Source organism: Phoxinus phoxinus (genome assembly GCF_949152265.1).
Source record: "Phoxinus phoxinus genome assembly, chromosome: 9".
Taxonomy (NCBI): Eukaryota; Metazoa; Chordata; class Actinopteri; order Cypriniformes; family Leuciscidae; genus Phoxinus; species Phoxinus phoxinus.
In genome coordinates, this window is record NC_136884.1 from 749,530 (window position 1) to 767,500 (window position 17,971).

The 17,971-nt window shown below is 40.9% G+C and overlaps 1 protein-coding gene across 1 annotated transcript in view; it reads left to right on the forward strand.

Annotated features, from left to right (window-relative positions):
• crybg1b (crystallin beta-gamma domain containing 1b) overlaps positions 1–16,995 on the forward strand; it is a gene marked incomplete at its 5' end in the record, with an annotated part of 34,450 nt that extends 17,455 nt beyond the window's left edge. The window contains 12 exons of the mRNA XM_079622969.1: positions 822–949; positions 1,766–1,892; positions 3,615–3,760; positions 5,193–5,319; positions 6,870–6,899; positions 6,980–7,092; positions 7,885–8,017; positions 8,647–8,786; positions 10,050–10,173; positions 12,035–12,193; positions 14,964–15,126; positions 16,583–16,995. Coding sequence (XP_079479095.1) covers positions 822–949; positions 1,766–1,892; positions 3,615–3,760; positions 5,193–5,319; positions 6,870–6,899; positions 6,980–7,092; positions 7,885–8,017; positions 8,647–8,786; positions 10,050–10,173; positions 12,035–12,193; positions 14,964–15,126; positions 16,583–16,671 — 1,479 coding nt within the window. The 3' untranslated portion in view covers positions 16,672–16,995. The remainder of the gene's footprint in view (positions 1–821; positions 950–1,765; positions 1,893–3,614; positions 3,761–5,192; positions 5,320–6,869; positions 6,900–6,979; positions 7,093–7,884; positions 8,018–8,646; positions 8,787–10,049; positions 10,174–12,034; positions 12,194–14,963; positions 15,127–16,582) is intronic.
• Positions 16,996–17,971: the final 976 nt, after the last annotated feature.

The following is a 17,971-nucleotide window of genomic DNA, read 5'->3' on the forward strand; positions in this document are numbered from 1 at the left end:
ATTCTACGTCATTACGCTATTCTACGTCATTACGCTATTCTACGTCATTACGCTATTCTACGTCATTACGTCATTACGCTACTCTACGTCATTACGCTACTCTACGTCATTACGCTATTCTACGTCATTACGCTATTCTACATCATTACGCTATTCTACGTCATTACGCTATTCTACGTCATTACGCTATTCTACGTCATTACGTCATTACGCTACTCTACGTCATTACGCTATTCTACGTCATTACGTCATTACGCTACTCTACGTCATTACGCTATTCTACGTCATTACGCTATTCTACGTCATTACGTCATTACGCTACTCTACGTCATTACGCTATTCTACGTCATTACGCTATTCTACGTCATTACGCTATTCTACGTCATTACGCTATTCTACGTCATTACGCTATTCTACGTCATTACGCTATTCTACGTCATTACGCTACTCTACGTCATTACGCTATTCTACGTCATTGCACATGTTTTTAATCTGATCAAGTGTTCACACGTCCTCTTGATCTTGATTAGAAAAGGAATAATCCGACCCTTTCAATCCGATCGAGATTTCATTGGGGATCGATTAATGTGCTTTTACATGAAGGCGTTTCAGTGCGATCAGCCGTCAGTCCCATTACTAGCGGATTATTTGTCCAGAGAACATGTAAACACTTGATCGGATTGAAAACCGAAACCGAAACATCAACCCGACCACATGTTCAGCGTTCATGTAAACACCGCGCTCAGATTCATCATCAGAATATCTTCAGTCCGACGGAGACACGAGTTGTGCATGTGAACGAGATCTCTGGCTCTCCTCAGGCGGTGCTGTATGAGAACGCCGGTCTGGAGGGCCGTTGTGTGGAGGTGCAGGGAGACGTGTTTTCCTTCTCCGACCCGGACGATCACGGACTGAGCTGTGTGGAATCCCTGAAGATCCTCGGAGGCCTGTGAGTCCTGAACACTCAGCGCTTCTCTTACACTCGCCTGTACAAATGTGGGGCTCTTCGCGTGCCGGTCAAAAATGACCGAATTTTTCTTTTCTTTTTAGTTTGATCATGTGTTTTATTTAATATTTTGTATTTTTAGGGGATTTTTTTATACTAAATTATATTTCCACTGTATTTATAATCCATTTATTCACTTTTTGAGCATAGACATGATAATTACATTTCCAAGTTAAACTGTAAATCTTGAACGCTTTAGAGCGACAGACTGAAGTTTGATCTCGTTGTAAACACGACACCTGCAGATTATTGCAGAAGTGAAAAACATTTTAAAAAGTGAACTTTTAAAAAGTAACACAATTTTACGTGTATTGTTATGAAAAATGCACAAAAATACTATTTTAAATTTTTATACAAAATATATATTTTCAAAATCACGTTTTACTCTAAAACTGCAAGAAAATCTAATCCATAAATGTGCGCCAGTGGTGTCCAGATGTGAGTGTGAGATGTCAGTAATGATCTCAGTGAGATGTTGTTCGGCTGCATTACCGAACGCTTCCACTAGAGGAAACTCTCATTCATTTACAATCGTCATTTCTGACCACGAGCAGCACAAGTGTGTTTACAGGATCATTAAACCTGTTCAGATCATGTCCGTGATTTATGTGTGTGTTCACACAGCAAGTGCCAAAACCTTCACCAAGTTTCGTACCATTCCGATGAAGTAAAAAATAAAATAAAACGTAAAATTGTTGGTGATGAAGAGCACCAGAGGGTTAAACACGTGATGAATGCTTTACTCCCGACTCTTCTCAGGTGGGTTGGATACGAGCGCGAGGGTTTCGACGGGCACCAGTTCATCCTGGAGGAAGGAGAGTATTTAGACTGGAGCGACTGGGGCGGGACGGGGCAGAAGCTGCTCTCTCTGAGGCCCGTCTTCATGGTGAGTCTCTTTACTAGAGAGAAAGTTCATTATCGTTAACTAAGACTAATAAAACGTGACGCTGAATCACTACACCAGTCTGGAGTCGCACAGGTATATCTGTGGCAATAGCAACTATACATTTTACGGGTCAAAATTATACATTTTTCTTTTATGCCAAAAATCATGAGGATATTAAGATCATGTTCCATGAAGATATTTAGTAAATGTCCTACCGTAAATATATAAAACATGTATTTTTGTGAGTGAATGCAGCACAATCGTGAACATAAATGCACAACTTTAAAGGAGATTTTCTCAATGTTTACATTTTTTTGCTCCTCAGATTTCAGATTTTCAATAGTTGTGTCTCGACCAAATATTGTCCTATCCTAACAAACCACACATCAATGGAGAGATTATTGATTCAGCTTTATATGATGTATACACCTCAATTTCTAAAAACTGTGTGACTGGTTTTGTGCTCCAGGGTCACAAATATGTTTGTGAATGTAAAAGCTTTGCAAAGTTTCAAAGATCAAATAAAGTTATTGTCTCCTAAAAGAAAGAAGTGATTTTCAACTTCGTGAAACGAGTCGTCAGTGATTCCAGTCTCGCTTCCGGTCACAATTTAACTAATAAAAGCTAATTCACTTCTATGTAACTAATTTGGATAATCCCCGCCTCTGGTGTTGATTGGCTGATCAGCATCTCTAAGCCCCGCCCTCAAACACTGTAGTGTATCTGAGACTGGAAGAGTTTGGTTCGCGTTGTTCGTGTCGAGAAGACGCTGTTCTCTGAGATTGAGACGGTAAAACCCACGCCATCGTTACTGTTCGTATCACTGTGATCAAGAGCTGAGATCCAGATATGATAATGAGCGTTTGCTTTCTGACCAATCACAGCAGAGCAGCTCTCAGAGACGCGGAGCTTAGAGAGACTGAATCTGACCAATCAGAGCAGAGCAGCTCACAGAGAGGCGGAGCTTAGAGAGACTGAATCTGACCAATCACAGCAGAGCAGCTCTCAGAGAGGCGGAGCTTAGAGAGACTGAATCTGACCAATCACAGCAGAGCAGCTCTCAGAGAGGCGGAGCTTAGAGAGACTGAATCTGACCAATCACAGCAGAGCAGCTCTCAGAGAGGCGGAGCTTAGAGAGACTGAATCTGACCAATCACAGCAGAGCAGCTCTCAGAGAGGCGGAGCTTAGAGACTGAGTCTCCGAATGAAGCGTTTCAGAGACTGAGAGAAAAGAGATGCAGTGGAGATTATTAGAAAATTAAAGTGTTTTTTGACCTGGGAAACATTCTTCAATCAAGATACATTCACTGGAGAAGCAAAATGACTTCAGATATTCAGTCTTGTTTACTGAAAAAAATCAGTTAAGCAATTTTATGCTTAAAACAAGAACAAATATCTTCTAATGGGGTCAGAAAAATAAACAATTTAAAGCAAAAACTTTTGATGCATTTTTCAGTAAACAAGACTTCATATTTTCAGTCATTGCTTCTCCAGTAAATGTATCTTGATTGAAGAATGTTTGGATATTCGTGCTGGAAAACAAGACAGAAATACTTCATTTTTAGCAGTGTTATTTTTTGATGTTGGTTTTGTCATTACGCAATCTCCGTCGCATACCTGCAGTGTTTGTGTGGTCTGGACGCACAATACCCGGAAGCACCTTCACCTCTCTCACCCGACACAATCCTCCAGTGGTGACCGAAGAATCGTCTTGTTTTGCAGGATTTCTCCTCGCCTCATATGAAGATGTTTAGTGAGCTGGACTTCTCGGAGCGCGGAGTCAGTCTGGACCTCCAGGAGCCGCTGGAGAGCGCGTCGGACACACAGTACGGCGCACACACTCGCTCCATCGAGGTCCTGGCAGGAGTGTGAGTCTGCTGGATACTTCAGTCAGCATTATGATGATGCTAAAAACACCGAAACAGAAGTGTGTGTGTGTCTGGTGTGTTAAGGTCCTTGCACACTGAGTCCGAAAATTTCGTATTCGTCATTCGGATTGGATGGATCAAAAGGATGAAAAACGCCAAAATATTTATTTTTTAACGTGCGAAATGTTCAGACTCCGTGTGCAAGGACTTTTACACTTCAGATTAATTATTCTATAGATTCTATATGGAGGACCAAACAGAAATTAAAAATGAATAAATTAATGTTAAAAATGGAAATTAATAAATAAATACAAAAATAAATTAATGCATGAATAAATAAATAAATATGCAAAATAAATTGAAAAATAAATAAATTAAAAATAATAAAAATACGTTAAATAATAAAAGAAAAAAATGATAAATTATGGGGAAAATAATACAAAAATAAATTTGATAAAAAATTCATCATATTTATTTTATCAAGTCGTTTTTTCTTTATTTATTTTCCGATTATGACATTTATTTATTCATTTTATTTAATTATTCATTTATTTCATTTTTCACACGCTTCATATATAGAACCTCTTAGGGGTTCCATCACTTTATGGACTTAGTTATTCAATTATTCATTTTTAATTTGATATACATTTTATTAATTAAACAAAGCTCTTAAACATACTTTCAAATTGAGTGAAGAAGTGTCGAGTCCCATGAAAACTTCCTTCCACAGAAGTAGTGAACCGGTTTATGCATAATTACCCGGTGGCAGGTCACGTGACACACTCGCCCACATGCAAACACACTAACGCCTCGGGCTCGTCGTCGTTCGGAGGAAAAATTCTGTCTGCGGAAAAAAAGATCAACAACAGAAGTGCATTTAGGCAAATAATCAGAAGTGGGTGGAGACAGAGAGTCTGTACTCGTGCAGCGCATTTCACAATCCATGTGTGTGTGTGTGTGTGTGTGTGAGAGAGAGAGAGATAGTGTGTGTGTGTGTGTGTGTGTGTGTGTGTGTGTGTGTGTGTGTGTGTGTGTGTGTGTGTGTGTGTGTGTGTGTGTGTGTGTGTGTGTGTGTGTGTGAGAGAGAGAGAGAGATAGTGTGTGTGTGTGTGTGTGTGAGAGAGAGAGAGAGAGATAGTGTGTGTGTGTGTGTGTGTGAGTGCGTGTGCTTGTGAGCATGTGTGTGTGTGTGTGTGAGAGTGCAATAAAGTGTGGAAATTATAACCACAGTAAAACAAAATAAAAAACTTTTTTTTTTCCAAAAAAACTTTTCCAACATAGATTTTTTTTTTTCTGCATATTCCAAAATCTAACAGAAAGCTGTTTCTTAACACCATAACTCTTTTATATGAAGAACATGTGAATACTGGGCTGTGTGTTTAACCCCTCGTGTGTGTGTGTGTGTGTGTGTGTGTGTGTGTGTGTGTTGCAGTTGGGTTGCGTTCGAGGATGCCGGGCTGTGCGGTCGTCAGTATGTTCTGGAGAAAGGTCTCTACGGAAGCCCGGAGGACTGGGGCGCGACTGACAGCCGGATCTCATCCGTGATCCCGGTGACTCTGGTGAGAGCACACACACACACACACACACACACACACACACACACACACACACACACACACGTGCTCTTGGCCACTTGAGAGTGCGTGAAAAAAACTTTCCCATGTCTCATAAATGCACACTAAACCCACACTATATATATATATATATATCCCACTGCAAACATGCTCTTCTTACTCAGTACTTTTGTCTTGTTTCCAGTCCAAATATCTAAACATTCTTAAATCAAGATGCATTTACTGGATGAGGAAAATTACATAAGATATTAAATCTTGTTTTCTCTGGGAATAAATCAAAATTAAGAGAGTTTTGCTTAAAACAAGCTAAATTAACTGCCAATGGGGTCAGAAAAATAATATTAATTCAAACAGAAACAAGATTATTTTTCTTCCCCCATTGGCAGATAATTTAGCTTTTTTTTAAGCAAAACTCTCTTAATTTGTATTTATTCCCGGAGAAAACAAGACTTAATATCTTACGTAATTTTCCTCATCTACTAAACGCATCTTGATTTAAGGCGAGACACTACAGGTGAATAGGGTCAAAGTTTTAACTAGCAGATATCACCATGAAACTTTCCCAGTTGATTCCCTACATTAAGACGAGTAAATGTAAATGTAAATGTAAATATGCGCTAATTTGCATATATTTAAAAAATTGAGTATTGGATAAAGACAGGTTCAAAATTACTTTTTCATTGTGTTCACATATTAGATGGGAAAAAATGACAGAGGGATTTATGGATATCTACTTTTGTTATCCTGTAAATCAGAATATACTGTCAATAGCCTTAAAAAATAGATTTTCGCCATGTTTTTTGGAATAAAATGTTATATAAATCAGGCTAGAAATAATATATTTAAAAATCCCTCAGTAAATGTCCTCATAATATAACTAGGCACAAGACTGGAGGGTTTGGTGTATATCGGTGTGACTGAAGTGGAGATTTCTGACTTGGAGAATGAGAGAAAAGTCATTTTGAGAGAAAACGGGCTTTAAAGATTTATCATCAGCCAATGAGATTGCGCATTCAGCCCTTTTACTTTCACGATTGGCTGCTGATAAACAGGAAATGACCATATTTGGATCGGACAGCATTGTACAGGAGAGAGAGAGAGCTTTCTAACGCCAACTTTTGTTGAATTTATGAGGAATCTACAGACGCAAACAAAAAAACTAGATTAAAATACTGAGTAAGAAAAAAAAATTTTTTGCAGAGCAACACCGAAAGCGTATCCCATCATGCATTGTGTTCGGGAACTCGTGCCCCGAAATCGCGAGATGTTGAAGAAAACATTCCACTGTAATTTAAAATAATGAGATGCATGTAATTTGGTTGTAAAAACATGAAGTGTTGCACATTTAAACTGAAGCACAGCGACTACTGAACACACATGTAGAAGTTTATTGTTAAATGCAAAGTATTGGAAATATAATAAATAAAAGCATTTTTTGCAAGACTAATAAAAGAGAACATGCTCATGTTTAGATTTCATGTTGACGTAATATTCATATTAACGTGTTTCTGCTTTTACGCTTCATTATGTTTCAGGAAAATCTAGAGAACTCCTGCCACTTCCAGGTTTGTAAAGATAAATATTTGTATTATTGTTAATATTATTGTAATGATTATAATGCGGTGTAATCGTGTGTTTGCTCCAGATCGAGCTGTTCTCTGAGCCTGGGTTCAGGGGGACGTCTGTAGTTCTGCAGGACTCATTACCCAGAATGCCTGAAGAGTTCATCGTGCGCTCCTGCAGGGTTAATACTGGAAGGTGTGTGTGTGTGTGTGTGTGTGTGTGTGTGTGTGTGTGTGTGTGTTTTCTGCCCTCATATCAACGTGTGTGTGTGTGTGTGTGTGTGTGTGTTTTCTGCCCTCATATCAACGTGTGTGTGTGTGTGTGTGTGTGTGTGTTTTTTCTGCCCTCATATCACCGTGTGTGTGTGTGTGTTTTCTGCCCTCATATGAATGTGTGTGTGTGTGTGTGTGTGTGTTTTCTGCCCTCATATCAACATGTGTGTGTGTGTGTGTGCGTGTGTTTTCTGCCCTCATATGAATGGGTGTGTGTGTGTGTGTGTGTGTTTTTTCTGCCCTCATATGAACATCTCTGTGTGTGTGTGTGTGTGTGTGTGTGTGTGTGTGTGTGTGTGTGTGTGTGTGTGTGTTTGTTTGTGAGTGTGTGTCTGTGTTTTTCTGTCGTCATATCAACGTGTGTCTGTGTGTGTGTGTCTGTGTCTTTTTGTTTGTGTGTGTGTGTTTTAGTGTGTGTGTGTGTGTGTGTGTGTCTTTTTGTTTGTGTGTGTGTCTGTTTTTCTGTCGTCCTATCAACGTGTGTGTGTGTGTGTGTATCTGTTTGTTTGTGTGTGTGTCTGTGTTTTTCTGTCGTCATATCAACGTGTGTTTGTTTGTGTGTGTTTGTTTGTTTGTTTGTGTGTGTGTGTGTGTGTGTGTGTGTGTTTGTTTTTCTGCCCTCATATGAACGTGTGTGTGTGTGTGCGTGTGTGTTTTCTGCCCTTATATGAACATCTCTCTCTCTGTGTGTGTGTGTGTGTGTGTGTGTGTGCAGCTGGCTGGCGTTTGGCTGTAAGTTTTTCTCTGGACATCAGTGTGTTCTGGAAGAAGGTGTGTATCCAGATCTGAGGACGATGGGCTTCACACAACCCGACGCATCAGTGCTGTCTGTCCAACACATTGGACATGTGAGTCTAAAATACATCTAAAGTCATATTTGAGTTGAAGAGTTGAAGAGCACATATTCATCTGTGTTCAGTGTGTGTGTTGCTGTTGATCATGAGAAAGCTCCAGTTCTTCTCTATATCAGAGTCAGTGTTTCTGAACTCCTGAAACGCCTCCACTGTAGTCTCGAGTTTCTTCCGGGAACGAACACGTCACAATATTCCTCATTATAATAATTAATATGCAGAATAAAGGGGCGGGGCCTGGTTGAGTTAGTCAGTAGTGTGTTAAACTGCCGGTTATGGTAAGGGGCGGGACATTTCCCAAACACACTCGAAGCGCTCGACCAATCACAACACACTGCTCCAGCCGACCAATCAGAGCACAGTGTGCTTTACAGAAGGCGGGGCTTCATAGAGACAGGAAGTAAACAGAGCGTTACTGACAGACTGGGAAGAGAGGAGCCGCAACACTGGAGAATATGAGGAGAATAATCAACATTCCAGCAGGAGAACATGTTCTAGTCGAGCCTGAGAACTACAGCGAGACCCATAATAGGCCCTCGATAATATTTGGAGCTTTTATGTACCAACATCTCAAATAAGACTGTAGAAATGTTCCTGAAATAATAACTTGTTGTTCTGTGTGTCAGGAGTTTTCTCTGCCGTCTATCGCCCTGTTCGAGCGTCCGGGACTCAGAGGACGGAGAACTGTCCTGAAGTCGAGCTCTGTGAACCTGCAGCTGACGGAGAGCTGGACCCGAGTCTCCTCGATACTGGTGGAGGGCGGCATGTGAGACACACACACACACACACACACACGCGCACGCACACACACGCACGCACGCACGCACGCACAGACACACACACACACACGCACGCACACACACAGACACACTCACACACGCACACACACTCACACACACACGCACACACACTCTCACACACGCACACAGACACGCACACTCACGCATACACACACACACACACAGACACAATCACACATGCACACACACACACGCACGCACGCACACTCACACACGCACGCACGCACACACAAACACACACACACAGACACACACACACACGCACACACACACACAGACACACATGAACGCATACACGCACGCATACACGCACGCATACACACGCACGCACGCATACACACGCACGCACGCATACACACACACACCCACACACCCACACACACACACACACACACACAAGCAAGCACACACACACACACATATGCACACACATACACGCACACAAACACACACTCACTCTCTCTCACACACAAACACACACTCACCCTCTCACACACACACACACTAGCTTTAGTTTTTTGCTTCACTTTAAAACACTGAGACTCCTGCCTTCGGTTCCTCTCTGTCTCGCTCCGTCCAGCGGTTTCTGAACGTGTGTGTGTGTGTGTGTGTGTGTGTGTGTGTGTTTCTCCACTCATCGCATGTTTACTGGTTTCCATGACCACAGTGATCCAGTGTTTATATACGGCCTGACCCGCGGGCGAGCGGGAAACCTGTCAGTTATGGAGTCTCTAAACACATTCAGTGTGTGTGAAACACTTCAGCCGCGTGTGACATTCAGCGCCGGCGCGTGAACCTGCGCTCTCTCTCCGACAGCAGAACCGTCCGCTCGCGGAGTCACTAGCTGAACAACAGGGACGCTAAACTGACACACAATAATAACCAGAACTATTGTACTTGATATTTGTGTGTTATAATGTTGTTTACTAGTGTGTTTTGTGCCTTTAGCTTCACAACATGGTAATGTCAAGCTCTAATATCCACTTTTGCAGACGTCAGACTCGCTAAGCGTTACAAACTTTTTCCAGAACTGCCAAATTCTTTCCAGAAAAGAAAGAGCATGTGAGGACGTACTGTATATTTAGCCTGAACTGACCACAACCTCAAAATAACCCGAGTGTGTGCTTAGAGACGGGCGTACAGTGTGTGTCAGTGTTCACCATCCGTTAGCAAACGTGTGTTTGACCCTGTGTGTGTGTGTGTGTGTGTGTGTGTGTGTTGATTGACAGGTGGGTTCTGTACGAGGCCAGTAACTTCAGAGGTTCTCAGTTCCTGCTGAAGCCTGGCGCTGTTCCTGATTGGCCCAAACTCTCCTCCTGGCGTCGAATCGGATCGCTCCGCCCACTCATGCAGGTGAGAGGCTCCGCCCACCGCAGTGATGACACATTAGGGGGCGGGACTAGAAAAGTGTCTGCTTATCATTATGATGTACAGACAAACCAAAAAGTACTCCGACTCCTTCAACATTTCTCACATTATCAGTTTATTCACTATAGTTTATAAAAATCCCCTGAAGGCCTCCTCCCCTTTACCCCAGTACAGATGAAACGATATCAAAATAATTACAGTTCTGTATATAATATATATATATATGTAATAAATAATTCTGTATTATACATTTTTAGGGCCAGACATCACTCTAAAAAATGCTGGGTTGTTTCAACCCAATTTTGGGTCAAATATGGACAAACCCAAACGTTGGGTTAAAAATTTAATAAAAAAATGTAACCCAACGGCTGGGTTTGTCCAAATTTGACCCAAAATTGGGTTGAAACAAGTAAACAAGTAATTTGTTGAGGTCAATTTGTAAAGAAAGACTACACGCCTGCGCACATATATATATATTAAAACGCTCCACTCTAAAAAATGCTGGGTTGTTTCAACCCAATTTTGGGTCAAATATGGACAAACCCAACCGTTGGGTTACATTTTTAAATTAAATTTTTGTCCATATTTGACCCAAAATTGGGTTGAAACAACCCAGCATAATGCGCATGTGCCATTAGCGTTTTGACAGATTCACGTTTTTGAAGTTTACGCGGAGATTATAACTTTTCATTTTATAATTATTCAACGCTTGAACCGTGGATCCTATTTCAAGGTGTGTGTTCTCGAGGCTCAGGCACTGGTTGACTGTTATTGTGCGGATAAACGTCCAGAACGCATTAAAGTTTCTGTTTTCTGATCGGTGTCGTGTTAGCGGCCGCTAAGTTAATCACTGATGATCTTTACAACGGAAGTGAATCGATCAAAACTAACTTTATCTGGACAATAACTTTATTCTAGATCTGCTGTGAGACTCTATAGTGTGACAGCGCTGTAGAGATGAAGCTGACGTGACTGAGAGTGTGTGTGAGACTCTATATTGTGACAGCGCTGTAGAGATGAAGCTGACGTGACTGAGAGTGTGTGTGAGACTCTATATTGTTACAGCGCTGTAGAGATGAAGCTGACGTGACTGAGAGTGTGTGTGAGACTCTATATTGTGACAGCGCTGTAGAGATGAAGCTGACGTGACTGAGAGTGTGTGTGAGACTCTATATTGTGACAGCGCTGTAGAGATGAAGCTGACGTGACTGAGAGTGTGTGTGAGACTCTGTATTGTTACAGCGCTGTAGAGATGAAGCTGACGTGACTGAGAGTGTGTGTGAGACTCTGTATTGTTACAGCGCTGTAGAGATGAAGCTGACGTGACTGAGAGTGTGTGTGAGACTCTATATTGTGACAGCGCTGTAGAGATGAAGCTGACGTGACTGAGAGTGTGTGTGAGACTCTGTATTGTTACAGCGCTGTAGAGATGAAGCTGACGTGACTGAGAGTGTGTGTGAGACTCTATATTGTTACAGCGCTGTAGAGATGAAGCTGACGTGACTGAGAGTGTGTGTGAGACTCTATATTGTGACAGCGCTGTAGAGATGAAGCTGACGTGACTGAGAGTGTGTGTGAGACTCTATATTGTGACAGCGCTGTAGAGATGAAGCTGACGTGACTGAGAGTGTGTGTGAGACTCTATATTGTGACAGCGCTGTAGAGATGAAGCTGACGTGACTGAGAGTGTGTGTGAAACTCTATATTGTTACAGCGCTGTAGAGATGAAGCTGACGTGACTGAGAGTGTGTGTGAGACTCTATATTGTTACAGCGCTGTAGAGATGAGGAGTCTTGACTTGACTGGTTTGATGTAAACACACTCACACACAGTTTCTCCCGTTCAGAAGCAGCCGCTGTTCCGCTTGCGTAACGAAGAGGCGGGGCTTATGATGTCAGTCACCGGGTCACTCGATGACATCAAACTGATGCGTATCCAGGGGAGCGAGGAGAGGGGCGGAGCCGATCAGATCTGGGCCTATCAGGACGGTCGCTTGCAGTGCAAGGTAGAGATATATATATATATATATATACAGCATACAGGCACACCTAAAATTATTCAGACACCAGATATCATTTTTCACTATTGTGTGCAGGACACTAAAGTAAACTGAGACATATTATACCCAATAATTCTTCATGTTGTGTAAAATTAATACAAATTTGGGAGCAGAACTGATCGGGCCACTTTGAGCTGATCATGTTTTGTCTGTAACTGCGAATGCTCTTTTCACACACACACTGAACACAATGAAGCTTTGCTTGGTCACTGGTTGAGCTAAACTGGTATTATCTAATCGTGTAGTTAAATTTACCAGCTGACAGATATTCAACATAATTCATGTGTGAGACAGTCTGACAGAAGTGTGTGTGTGTGTGTGTGTGTGTGTGTGTGTGTGTGTGTGTGTGTGTGTGTGTGTGTGTGTGTGAGACACAGTCTAACAGAAGTGTGTGTGTGTGTGTGTGTGTGAGACAGTCTGACAGAAGGTGTGTGTGTGAGACAGTCTGACAGAAGGTGTGTGTGTGAGACAGTCTGACAGAAGTGTGTGTGTGTGTGTGTGTGTGTGTGTGTGTGTGTGTGTGTGTGTGTGTGTGTGTGTGAGACACAGTCTAACAGAAGGACGGACAAAACCTGTGTGTGTGTGTGTGTGTGTGTGTGTGTGTGTGTGTGTGTGTGTGTGTGAGACAGTCTAACAGAAGGACGGACAAAACCTGTGTGTGTGTGTGTGTGTGTGTGAGACAGTCTAACAGAAGGACGGACAAAACCTGTGTGTGTGTGTGTGTGTGTGTGTGTGTGTGTGTGTGTGTGAGACAGTCTAACAGAAGGACGGACAAAACCTGTGTGTGTGTGTGTGTGTGTGTGTGTGTGTGTGTGTGAGAGACAGTCTAACAGAAGGATGGACAAAACCTGTGTGTGTGTGTGTGTGTGTGTGTGTGTGTGTGTGTGTGTGTGAGACAGTCTAACAGAAGGACGGACAAAACCTGTGTGTGTGTGTGTGTGTGTGTGTGTGTGTGTGTGAGACAGTCTAACAGAAGGACGGACAAAACCTGTGTGTGTGTGTGTGTGTGTGTGTGTGTGTGTGTGTGTGTGAGACAGTCTAACAGAAGGACGGACAAAACCTGTGTGTGTGTGTGTGTGTGTGTGTGTGTGTGTGAGAGACAGTCTAACAGAAGGATGGACAAAACCTGTGTGTGTGTGTGTGTGTGTGTGTGTGTGTGTGTGTGTGTGTGTGTGTGTGTGTGTGTGTGTGTGTGTGTGTGTGTGTGTGAGACAGTCTAACAGAAGGATGGACAAAACCTGTGTGTGTGTGTGTGTGTGTGTGTGTGTGTGTGAGAGAGACAGTCTAACAGAAGGACGGACAAAACCTGTGTGTGTGTGTGTGTGTGTGTGTGAGACAGTCTAACAGAAGGACGGACAAAACCTGTGTGTGTGTGTGTGTGTGTGTGTGTGTGTGTGTGTGTGTGTGTGTGTGAGACAGTCTAACAGAAGGACGGACAAAACCTGTGTGTGTGTGTGTGTGTGTGTGTGTGAGAGACAGTCTAACAGAAGGATGGACAAAACCTGTGTGTGTGTGTGTGTGTGTGTGTGTGTGTGTGTGTGTGTGTGTGTGTGTGAGACAGTCTAACAGAAGGATGGACAAAACCTGTGTGTGTGTGTGTGTGAGAGACAGTCTAACAGAAGGATGGACAAAACCTGTGTGTGTGTGTGTGTGTGTGTGTGTGTGTGTGTGTGTGTGTGTGTGTGTGTGTGTGTGTGTGTGAGAGAGACAGTCTAACAGAAGGACGGACAAAACCTGTGTGTGTGTGTGTGTGTGTGTGTGTGTGTGTGTGTGAGAGAGACAGTCTAACAGAAGGATGGACAAAACCTGTGTGTGTGTGTGTGTGTGTGTGTGTGTGTGTGTGTGTGTGTGTGTGTGTGTGTGTGTGTGTGTGTGTGTGTGTGTGTGTGTGTGTGTGTGAGACAGTCTAACAGAAGGACGGACAAAACCTGTGTGTGTGTGTGTGTGTGTGTGTGTGTGTGTGTGTGTGTGTGTGTGTGTGTGTGTGAGACAGTCTAACAGAAGGACGGACAAAACCTGTGTGTGTGTGTGTGTGTGTGTGTGAGACAGTCTAACAGAAGGATGGATAAAACCTGTCAAATATCCACTGAGTTCTGCTCATATTTTATTTAGGGATGCACAGCGATTAATCGCAACTAATCGTTTGCAGAATAAAAGTTTTTGTTTACATCATATATGTGTGTGTACTGTGTATAATAATTCTGTATATATAAATACACACACATGCATGTATACTTTTAAGAAAAAATATATTTATATATTAAGTATTTATAATTATATATAATATAAATTATATTTAAATATAAAGTAGGGCTGTCAAAAGATTAATTGCGATTAATCGCATCCAAAATAAAAGTTTGTGTTTACATAATATATGTGTGTGTACTGTGTATAATTATTTATACATATAAAAACACACACAATCATGTATATATTTAAGAAAAATTGGTTATATTTATATATAAAATATTTATATATAATATAAATTATATAAATGTATATACAGTATATAAATGCAAATATTTCTTAAATATATACATGAATGTGTGTGTATTTATACATAATAATTATACACAGTACACACACATATATTATGCAAGCACAAACTTTTATTTTGGATGCGATTAATCGCGATTAATTTTTTGACAGCCCTAATAAAAATGTATATAAACATGTAAATATTTTTAAAATATATACATGGATGTGTGTGTCTCAGTGGCTGCTGGACTGCTGTGTGTCCGTGGCGTCTGGTGTTCTGATGCCCGGGTCGCGAGCGGTTCTGTCTTCAGAGTTCGGCAAACCTCATCAGATCTGGAGCATCACGAGCGACGGGGTCATTCGGAGTCACAGCGCACCGAACCTCGTGCTGGAGGTCAAAGGTCAGTCAGAGAGCGCTCAACACCATCTCACACCGGGGCCAGAAAACTTCCACAAGCGTTTAGTTTCCAGTTAATAAGTTTAGTGCCAATGCAACTTTTCATATTTTCGTTACTAGTATTTGAATTATTTCAGCGTAACCGGTTCCACATACACTTCCATTGAAAGAGCTTTACTGTAAACTCCTTTGTTTTTAATAACCGAGAAATTAGTGAGAAAGCATTTCTTGTGTTAATCAGGTTTAAGTAGTTTTACATTCCTTTGACAGAGACATCCGTGTGATTTCTGGCATTAACTCAGTAAATATTCTGTGTAACTTCCTTAAATGACACTATGGAAAATAAAAAAACGGGTGAGTTTCTGCTGGAAGAGATTACTCTTAATATAGTGCTCTCATAAATCCACATGAGTTATGCTAACCTCAGAAATGTGTGTTTGCATCAGTAGATGAATAAATAGATGAGCGTGTAGCGCCACCTGCTGGATACACACAGAACGAGCGCTTTAATATTCATGCGGCAGATGCTCTTATTCAGAGATGTGTGTGTGTGTGTGTGTGTGTGTGTGTGTGTGTGTGTGTGTGTGTGTGTGTGTGTGTGTGTGTGTGTGTGTGTGTGTGTGTGTGTGTGTGTGTGTGACATGTTGAGATCAACAGATGACAGGCGCTTCGGAAAGTAATGAACAATGAGAGAAACTAACGTAACTACAAATGATTAAACATTTAACAGAATCTCATGAAGAAATGCTCGTCATCATTCATAATTCAGAGACTTTGCATAAAGGAAATGATTTGTAGTGCCATTATGATTGACATTTGTCATTTAAGCACTCAATGCAAAAGAAAGTCATATTTAAATTGTAATAGCATGATAAAAATCATAACTTTTTTATTAAAATTATTATCTTATTGAGAAAAACACATATCTAGGCATTCTGAAATCAAGATGCATTTACTGGAGAAGTAGAATGACTGAAGATATTAAGATGTGAAAAATGCATGAAAATGAGTTTGTGTTTAAAACTAGAACAACTATCTGACAATGGAGTCAGAAATATAAACTGAATTCATAGAGAAAACATAACTCACTTCATTTTCATGCATTTTTCACATCTTAATAAACGTAATTTTGCTTCTCCAGTAAATATATCTTGATTTAAGAAAGTTGAGATATTTGTGCTGGAAAACAAGAAATATTGAAGGAGAACATAATTTTTTACAGTGAAATAATAATAATAATAATAAAAATGCATTTCAATTAAGTTAAGGATTCGTCATTTAAATAATACATCATTAGCGGTATCAAAATGTGTAAAAAAAAAAGTGTTGTAAAATTAGAGAAGCAAACGCTGGTTTTGATGTCGGTGTGATATACGACTTTCTTGAAAGTTTTAAACCAGTATTACTAATGTAAGCCGAAATGCACATTTTAAAAAGACACCCTCGTTCTCTCTCTACAGGAGGTCAGCAGTTCGACAAAAGCCAGATTATTCTCAATGAATTCAACCCACACAAAATGAATCAGAGATGGTCCCTGGAGATCCTCTGAGAGTTCCTTCCACGCAGCTCCATCAGGGGACCTACTGCTCTGTGGCAGAGCTGCGCCAGGGGGCCCAGTGTCCCGTGAGGCAGCTGCACCACAGGGACCATGAGCTATGGAAATCTCATTCATCATCAAATGGAATATGATAATATTCTACTGGACATTGTATTATTTTTATAAACTGTCGTGGAGACGTTGCCGAGCTGCCTTTACACGAGCACACACCTGAACAATAATAATGTTTCAGTTTGACTTTGTAACTATATGGACATTTGCTTCTTTTTAAGCTGTATAAGTGTGTTTATAAGTAAATGTTTGTTTTGTTAATCAGCTGCAGCTTTGTTCAGATCATTGAGACGTGTGATTGGCCCGTGGGGATTCCGTGGGTGCTGATTGGCCCGTGGGGATTCCGTCTGTTCTGATTGGCTGTCTGGGGGATTCGGCTGTTCTCTGTCCACTAATTCGGACGCTGTGATTCGCTCGTGTTCCACGGCCCACAAACTGATGCTTTCTTCTCAGCGTCAGCACTAACGCTCTGCCAAGGGTTTCTCGAAGCCATGAAACTAACGTTCTTCATTAATACACTGAACTGACGTTCTATTAATGCAAAGTTATCTGGTCTTTAATAATGTTTAGCACAAAAACATTATTTACAGATTTTTTTCATATCATAATGTAATGTTCCATAATGTTTGAAGAACGATACAATGTAACGTTCCCTTAATGTAACAAACATAACGTTCACACAACCAAGAACTTTAAAAAAAAAAAAATTATGTTCATAAATAATGTTTTTATAGCTTAATGGAAATCATTTATGGAATATGTGTGTCATCATGTGTGTCAAATGCAGCACAAACACTCTTTTATTAATCTATTTTATTAATAAAACGTGACGACCTATACAGTAGAAAGGTGAAAACAATCTAGATCGGTTTGCCAAATAGACAGGAAAACTACAACACCCATAATGCACTGGGCTTGTTGTCGTCCAAGGCCACGCCCACTAGAGTCAAATATGAACAGATGAACAGAAATATTTTAGTAAAATAACTTTAGAAACCAGATCTGATTGGAAGCCCAACACATTATCAAAATAGTTTATAGCACTAAAATAAATTATTGTCATTTATTATATTATTACATTAATATTCAAACGAGCAACTTTCCCTCAGGCTTGTTTCCTCAGTGATGGACAATGAGAAGTGTTTTCTCCTGCGTTTGAATCGTTGAGTGTGTTGTTGTGTTTAGCTCTGCGTGATTATACGGTTAGTTGCATTATTTAATTGCATTGTTTTTCTCTGAT